Below are 8,674 nucleotides of genomic sequence, written 5' to 3'. Positions count from 1 at the left end.
TCAGTAAACGTTGTGTTGCTGCTGCTTATCCGGTTACCATCTTGTCAGATACAGAGAAACTACGCATGACACAGTACACAGTATACATATTGGTTATATTGTTGCTACAAAAGGTGTATTTTAAAGTGGCACTTATTAATATTTTTATCATTATTAGATATCTCTCAAGATGTCGTGCAAAAGAAACCCAAAGAGAATTATCACCCAGGCCAGCAGTTCTCCTCAGCTCTGTGAAAGTTTTTGGCACCTTTCAGTTGATTGTTTTGATCCAGTTCACTACCACAGCAGCATACTGTACCTGCTCAGCACCAAACAACAGACAACAAAATTAGCAACTAGCTGCTGAGCAGAGAGGGGCATCAAGCAGCTAAAGAGAGATATGAATGCTGGTGTGATATGTTAGTGATGTGTTCACAACTTGCTGCACTGCCTCCAAGTGGCATCAAAATTTAAGTTGTCCAAAGTTTAATTTGGTAGAAAATGCTGCTTAACTGACCTTACTACCTAATATAATTAAGACGGTTGTGCCTACTAGCTCAACATTAAAGGTGTAAAAGATTTGATCAGCAGTACTGAATGTGTTAAAATGCATGAACGAGTCTAATAACATGGTCACAGCAATTACTGTAAAATTCAGAAAGAGGGAGTTGTGTATATTGCACACCTGCAATGAGTTTTTAGTTTAGTTTGGTTTTATATCAACAAAACCCAATGTATTTTTCATTAGCTTTATTAACATGTCAAACATTAGAAGCAAATTGCAGAAATAACACTGAACATTCAGACATGTACAATACCAGTACCACAAACAAAAAAGTGGGATGAATAAACATAAGTTTAAGATTCACAAAGTAAAACTACTTAAACACTATTCAGTGAGAGTAAGAAGTGAATATGTTCAAAATAAATATAATCAAGAATTCAGACTTGGAATGTATTTAGATGTACCACTGAGGTAGGTGTTTAAGTAACAATTATTAACTTCTCGCTTATTCATTACATCATAACAGCATGAAAGCATCAATGGCACACTGAGAATAATGAGACACGAAGGACAAATAAGGAATGTAAATTTTTTTTAGGCAAACTTTGCAATAAGTCATAAGTTCTTCCTACATGATTTCAAGGCACCTAAAACCAAATGGTTCTTTTTATAAGGAATGATTTTTTTTGTTGTAGTTCATCCAGGCATTTCTGAAATCTAGTTAATGTCCCTTAAAATCAGCACACCTCTTTTATAAAAATTATTGTGGCAATGACATTGATAAAGTGCTCAATAGTAAACTGTGGTCCCTCAGCATTATAAGAAAAATATACCTCCTTTGTCACTCAGACACATTTTAAAAAGTACCCTTTTGATAAAATATAAGACATCAGCAAAACAAAAATCCAGCTGACAGCAGTGTTAAGAAATCAAGACAAAGCTGTGCTCTTAATCTACTTTGGATTCTTTCTACATTCAGAAGTATGGAGGAAACAGTGTCTTGGCAAAGGTGTCCTTTAAATGTTTTTGCTCCCATTCTTCTTTGAATCCAGTGAAGGAAGATTGCCCTGACAATATGTCATACAATTGATAGCACACTAAGTCACAGACTTATTTCAGTACAGGTTTTCTTCAGCATAACCATCTGAAATGAGACAGAAAACAATATTAATGGCATGTAACTTCAGTATCTACCTACAGTGAATATATCAAAGAGAAATCATTTCATCAGTGGTTGTTGAAAGAAATTACCCTGCTGAAGGCCCCTTTGCATATAGTGGTTGAGTTGATGCAACCCAGTTGTTTGGCCATGGTGTCCCAACTGTAAACTGAAGGCATCCATGACAGTCAGTTGCTCTGCAGGCAGCGGGTCCTCTGGGATGGTCGGGGAGAGACCAATGGGCTCCTGCTCCAACTGATGGGATCCATTCCTGCTGCACAACAAGCTCTGTTGGGAGCTGTATGGTACAACAGCAGGGCCAGACAAATTGCTTTTCCTTGTGGTGATGTCCAGGTCTTTCAGGATGCTGTCGAACACACTGTCATCGAGCACCAGCTCACGCTTAGGGGAAAGGACTGAGGGCTGAAGAGGCTGATAGGGCCAGTCACAGACTGAGGACAGGGCGTTAGTAGCTGCAGGTTCGGACGCATTTTGAAGCGGGTTCAGCGTGTGATACATGGCAAAGCTGCTGGCTAGGGAGGAGATCTGCTGAGCCAGAATACTAATCTCTTCTTGCTCCCTCTCATTGTAGTGGTTAGACTCTGTGGATGTGGGAGATTGGTCAGGGGTAAGAAGACTGGAGTGTACAGGCAACATACGGTTGGAAATATGATGTGCTTGGACAAGACTGCCCCCTTGTGGTTGCTCAAGAAGGCTGAAGTCGTCTTGATGCAAGGCACAGTCCACTGGGATCTCACACATGTCGGACACAGACAGGCAATCTGGAACTAACCGAGCATCGGTGGTACAAGCTTGGAAATCGTAGTTTGGAGAAGAGGAGGGGGAGATTGAAGAGCGAGAACTGAGCACGTCAAAGGCTGCCTGGTCAAAGGTTTGTTCAACGGCTGAAGCGACAGAGTCAGTGGGTGACTGGTGACAGGTGAGCCCTGCCTCTGGATAGGAGTAATAGGAAGGAGAGTACTCAGGGGAGGACAGCAGCTGATCTGTGTATCCATGCACATCCATCAGGAGGTCACAGCTGAGCTCCTCCTGCTGCAGGGGGGAGCTGGAGGAGGCTGGGCTGTAGGGAGGGGTGAAGAGAACTGGGCTGTCACCCAAGGGAACAGGTGAGCTATCGCTCTGCGAGGAGGTGCACGCCGCATAGTATATGTCTTGTTCAGACTCCCTCCTGGCTCTGGCACCTGATGGCTCCTCACTTTGACTGTTTGACGTCCTCCGCCTTTTAAAGCATTTAGTGGTGTTGTAGCTCTGAGTGTGGGGCGCTTGTTGAGGTGCAAAATTGCAGGAACTTGCCAGAGATGATGGTCTGAAGGCATCACTACTGATTTTCTTTTGCAGAAATCTGGCCTCTGTTTCGCTACAAGAGAAAAACAATGTGTGACAACAGCGTTTTTACATGAAAAACATTTCATATACTGTAAGCTTCAGTCTGCTGGAAAAATTAAGTTTGTCATACCTGATGATAAAGTTTGTGCAACTCATGGCCAGGCACTCAGAGTCCTTGTTAGCTTGAATGTAGATCCAGGTCCATGACAGGTCCTTGCACTGGAGTCTTAGCACCATCTCGACCTGGAAGCCCTCATCTGCCTGCACTGCACGGGTCGGGGAAGAAAGACTCAGGCTCAAAACTTAAGGACATTCAAGCAATCAAATCAGTGCTTAATCCACAAATATCTCATGATAGGCCTACAAAGGCTTTCTTTCTTGTTAGCTGATATTCAACCAGTGTAAAGCTAATTTCTCTGCAATGGATTGTACACTTACATAAACTCCTATGAGAATCTGCACTCAATGAAAGATCATCAGGATGGACAAGACTGTACCATGATCGACCAGTCATTTCCTCTGCTGAATAACCCAAAAAATATAAAACACTGAAAAAGAAACACAGAAAAATGTTTGTCAGTAACAAGGAAGGGAACATTTTGATTATTATCTGTTCATTCACATAATTCTGGTGATCTCTGAATTTACCTGTCGGACAGCTGAGTAAAGGTCATATCCAGTCCGTGGACACTGTGGAAGCTGCGACAGAAGTGGGAGTCAGGGCTCCGCAGGCGGTTGACTGTGGGGGTACAGAGGGCAACAAATAGAGGCTGGCTGGTGGGACAGACTGAAGAGGAGAAGGGACAAAGCTGAGGGAAAGACTGGAAGCTCCCTTGGATCATCATGGAACAGCAGCTGCCGTGTTGCAGCTTGAAGGCCTTGGAAGTTTGCATGCAACATATGAAGCTCCTCTCTGAGGAAAGATAACACGTCAGTTTAGTTTTTCAGTAATCAGAACGGCTTCTTCTTTCCATTTTACATTGTGAGTCACTTGCTCAGATTTTGGTGGACACTGACATGAAATAGAGAGATGACAGAGTCAAGCATTTGGAGAAAATGTGCCCTTCATTTTATTACCAAGCTCTGTAGTATACTATAGCTCTATACTTGTGTTAATTATACACTGTTTAAAGTTCTGCACATGGCAATTTTAAAGCGATGTCAAAGTGTTTAAAGTTACCTGATGTTGAGTTGTTTTCAATGTCCAGGTTTGATTTAACAATGGCAATATCAGAGCTCTCCACCATGTCGTAGAAAGTGTCCCCTTGAAGAACATCTACCTGAAAAAAAATCACAGTTTTACTATTAGGTATAACAAATCGAGGAAAAATTAAGTAATAAAACACCAAAAGATCCTCACATTGACCATTTATCACATCACCCAACTCACCATGGGAAGACCAAGATATTCAGCTACATTTTCGGACACATAGACCAGCTTCCCCTGGGCAGTAGTGACCAGGATGAAGCCGTGTAGGGCTTGAAGAAAGGCCTCATATGACAGAGAGCAATGTGATCTCTCCCCAGCCGGGAGTCCTTAGAGAGGAAAGAGCCAGTTCAGCTTTGGTTACGTTGCAGCAGGTTGGCACAGCTTTTATCTTTGATTTAGTCACTGCTGCAGCAAACTAAGTCCCATTTTGTTTGACAATAACGCAAGCTGCATGTAGATTAGATGTTCAAAGATATGAAAGATCAACTGTAACTGAAGTGTGAAGATTTACCCTGGAAGAGAACAGACTTTCTGATGTAGGTGCAGATGGCGGCCATGGAGTGCAGGTAGGAGAGTCGCTCCTGGTCCTCCTGAGAGATGGGCAACAGAGCACGCATATTCCTGATCTCATGATTGATGTGGTCCCGCCGGGCTTTGGATGCTCCTTTGGTGGATCTGTGAGAGACCATGGTCACTGAGGTCAGAGACTGGAAGAAAACCGGAGAAACTGTAGCTCGGAGGCTGAAGTGTCGTCTACTGCCACACTTCAAAAAATCTATCTGAAATCATCCTCTTCCAAGTTGCAAGAGTGAAAAGAAAATCCAATAAAGACAAAAAAAAGAACGAAAAAAAAGAATGATTGCCCTGAACTGGCCTAGCCTCTTTTTTACAATTCAACCTGGAGTCTACGAGCTGAAGCGGACTTTGAATATCAAGGGTTCCTATGGAAACTGCTGATATGAGAGGCTGTTGTGGCTGCAGCAGAAATGAGGGCTCTCAATAGACTTTGTCTGTGTGATCAGTATCTGTCTGGGCCCATCCACAGAGAGCCTGGGGTTTTTATAGCTGCCAGGGCTTCAGCGTGGGCGTCACACACAAAAGGAAGGCTGGGCTTCTGCTGCTCCCTTCATTGCCTTATAAAGTGGGTGTCCTCAAAACGGGGCGCCCCGCGTCACAAGGACACAGAAAGTGCCACAAAAGGACAATTATATCATTTTAATTTCAATTATCAGTCCTGCACCTTTGCAATAAAGACCCATTCAAATTATACAATGGATAGCCCACATTTGGGATTGTTTAAGGATACTGTAACAAGATGAATACAACAGGAGTATTATGCCACTTTAAATTAACAAATGCATTATAAATTCCCAGTGGTATTATTATATAAGTCATTTATAAAAGTGGGCGATGCTCATACAAGCTGTTTCTGCAACAAAGCAACCCAGCAGAGGCTAGTCTGTCCCAGCGTGACTTTTTTTTAACTTAGTAACAGCATCACTGTGGCTGGATTAGTATGTATCACATATAGCACAAGGCTGCAGACTGGAGAAAACTGGATTAAGCGCTCCCTGTGGTGCGTGCGCTGCAGGCGGCAGACTTGGGTCTAAACAGTGTGAACAGCCATGTGTTGATTCAGCCACTAGAGGACGTGGAGCAGAGAGGAGGAGTGTCACTGACCTGAACCTTCTGCAGAAGGAGATGCGATGCTGATCTTCGGGCAGGTGATGAGAGCTGCACGGGACGTTTACGTGACATTTGCAGGTGTTGCACCAAATAGTCATTTTGACGCTGATGTGGCCGCCTGTTGTAAAACATAACACGGGTTTAAAGCTGATCAGACATGGCTTTAAGTGCTAAAAAGGCAATCCTATGTCTAGTTTTTCCTTAAAAAACACATATTCTGAGTGAAAACTCGTGAAAGCTGTTTGATCCAGAGTTACTGGCTCCCCTGTGAGGCGAAACTCCCCGCCCTCATCTCCTACCTTGACAGCCTCCGGTCTGGTGGTGAGTGTGGAGCCGCCGTCCTCTTCCATCCTTTTATAGCCCAACACCCGACACCTCTCATCCTTCTTAGCCTGTGGGGAAGGGGGAAAAAAAGCACAAAACAAAATGGGATAGTGTTACTTGTTGTGACGTGAAGACAAACGATCGAGGCGGGTTATATTTAGCACAGTGAGACCTATAAATATCCCGTTAGATCCGATCCGGCGACTTGAAGTGGCAGAAGATGAGAGTTGTCATCATGTTTCACTTGCGTGGAAAGTTAACATGTCGCTACAAATGTTGTGCTCATTGAATGACTAGAAAATATTGATTTATTTCACCTCCAGTGAAAACCGTGTATCTCCAAATGTGAGGATATTCAATTCTCATATTTCTGACGAGCTGTATTGAGAAGCAACTAATGCAGTCAAGCGAATGTAGTGGAGTAAAAAGTACTGTATTTCTGAATTATAGTGGAATTGAGGCAAAAATATTCGAGTACAGTGCAGATACATTAAATAGACAAAAGTATTGGGCCACCTGTCATCACACCAGTTTACATAACACCAGTTCACAACAAAAGTTATCTCAGTCTTCATTCCAGTTCATTCCAAACATGTTGGATGGGGTTGAGGTCAGGACTCTGTGCAGGTCAATCAAGTCCCCACCAAACTCATCCCACCATGTCTCCATGGACTTTGCTTTGTGCACTGGGACACAGTCATGCTGGAATAGCAAAGGACCTTCTCCAAACTGTTGCCACAGAGTTGGAAGCAAAGCATTGTCCAAAATGTCTTGGTATGAAGAATATGTCCGGATACTTTTGTCTGTGTAGTGTACTTTAAAACTGTACTTACAATACTTCTGTAAATCGTTTTAGTTACATTCCACCACTGCTGCTGTATGTGTGTGATTGTTGATGTGTTAATTGAAACCACATATGTAGAAAAGCACAAAGTGTCAATCCTTCCCTTTGTCACAGAGTGAGCACACACGTTTAATGAGAATCTCCAATAACAGACATTCAGACTCAGTTATTTAGTGTTTAGGATGTCATATTCTCAACACCAATCAGAGCAGAATGAAAATTCACTGTGTCTCCATTATTCCACTGCAACAGCAGAAAGACTGATATGTGACGAGAAATTAGTTGACAGTTCAATAGAAGGATCTCCACTTTGTCACTGCATGACTATTAACAGTTTATTTTCTGATAATGTAGTTGATTTCACAACCTGTTTTATGATGCAACCAGCACCAAACACCACCAGGACGGCTGTGAAAAGTACCAAGACAAGAAGTGCCTGTCTCCCGTACACACACATACATTTAGTCAGTAATAGAACAGGCACTTAAAAGTTAAACACAACAGGCTGAGCACAGCTTCATTGTTCAAACTGCGATGTCGTTATCATTCAGCTCTCAGCAGAAAATCAGCTTGATGCATCAATGTTTGGTTTCAGAACAGACTTCTGAGGCAGTCAGCTGTGGCAGTTCATCTTCAAAGGGCAATAACTGCGTGTGTATTAGTCACTCAATTAAACCCCAGTTGGAGGGGAATTAAGCTACAGGTCTGCAAACATGACGCATTGAGGCTGAGAGGCTCGCTCACTTGCACAAAATCGCTTCCTTTAGCAGATGGACCCCACAGAACAACGACCAAGGTGTGCACGAACATTTTACAAAAGCCTGTAACTCATCTTAGATGAGTCACATTTGAGTGTGTGATACCTGCGTAAAAGGCTTAGGATTAAAGATTGCAGCCTTTTGTAAAATGCAAGGGTGTTATCAGATGGTGACTTGTTGCTTCCATTTCCATTATTTTCACACGAGCTTAAGTTATACAGCTACAGCTTCTACCCTCTAAGGACTCATGCTCCTTTAATGGCTCTTTTCTCAAATCCCCAATTTAGTGGCCTCAACAACGCTGGGAGCAGAGACCTAGAACTTGAGTGAAAGAATTGCACAGGGATGAGGAGGGGGGGGCAAGACAAAACAAATCACTCTGAACAAATCCTCAGTCTGATTCTCAAGGGCCGGTGGGATCGTCTGAGTCCTGCAGGGAAATTAGAGAGTCATTTGGCTGAGTGTCTGCTTGCATTAACGCCTGCGCTTGCTGACCGAGGCAGGCTCCGGGACCAGACAGAGGCACCCAATGCAACCCCGCTTCCTGTGTGTGGCGGGGCCAGGCGGGACAGGGTGTCTCTGCTGCCTCACTTTAAGCTGACCCACCGTCTGTGGCCTGCACTTAACACTGCAGATAACACTGGCTTTATAGCACTGGGCTGGTGACAGACAGGAACAAACTGCCAGGCCGCTACGGGTAGCAGAGGCACAGACTGGTGCTGGGGTTCAATGTGAGATACTTTCAAATGATGGGGGACCCCCCAAAGCAGCCGCACACATCCCATTAAGCAGTCTGACAGCCAGTCAGGGGGTTGGGTGGCACCATGGCTTCAGAGTACCCACTGAAGTAGACGGTGAGGGC

At 43.7% G+C, this 8,674-nt stretch overlaps 1 protein-coding gene across 1 annotated transcript; it reads right to left on the bottom strand.

Moving 5' to 3' along the window:
• Positions 1-732: 732 nt before the first annotated feature.
• On the bottom strand, positions 733-7,060 carry npas4l (neuronal PAS domain protein 4 like). The gene is made up of 10 exons (XM_046402916.1): positions 6,186-7,060; positions 5,881-6,004; positions 4,712-4,875; positions 4,381-4,526; positions 4,171-4,270; positions 3,639-3,903; positions 3,429-3,538; positions 3,121-3,256; positions 1,736-3,021; positions 733-1,628 (listed from the first exon to the last, which is right to left on the bottom strand). The coding sequence occupies exons 2-10, from the start codon at positions 5,982-5,984 to the stop codon at positions 1,600-1,602; spliced, it is 2,340 nt and encodes a 779-aa protein (XP_046258872.1). The 5' UTR covers positions 5,985-6,004; positions 6,186-7,060; the 3' UTR covers positions 733-1,599.
• Between the last annotated feature and the right edge of the window lie 1,614 nt (positions 7,061-8,674).

Source organism: Scatophagus argus, chromosome 10 (genome assembly GCF_020382885.2).
Source record: "Scatophagus argus isolate fScaArg1 chromosome 10, fScaArg1.pri, whole genome shotgun sequence".
Lineage (NCBI taxonomy): Eukaryota > Metazoa > Chordata > Actinopteri > Scatophagidae > Scatophagus > Scatophagus argus.
Note: the sequence above shows the minus strand (reverse complement) of the source record. Positions and strands in the feature narration are given on the sequence as shown.

Excerpts from the sequence above, each read along its gene's own strand:
- npas4l (XM_046402916.1), bottom strand. The coding sequence starts at position 5,984 with ATGACTATTTGGTGCAACACCTGCAAATGTCACGTAAACGTCCCGTGC. Across the intron at positions 4,271-4,380 it reads AATATCTTGGTCTTCCCATG|GTAGATGTTCTTCAAGGGGA; the intron begins GTGAGTTGGGTG and ends ATTTTTTTTCAG. Across the intron at positions 3,022-3,120 it reads TGCACAAACTTTATCATCAG|CGAAACAGAGGCCAGATTTC; the intron begins GTATGACAAACT and ends TTTCTCTTGTAG.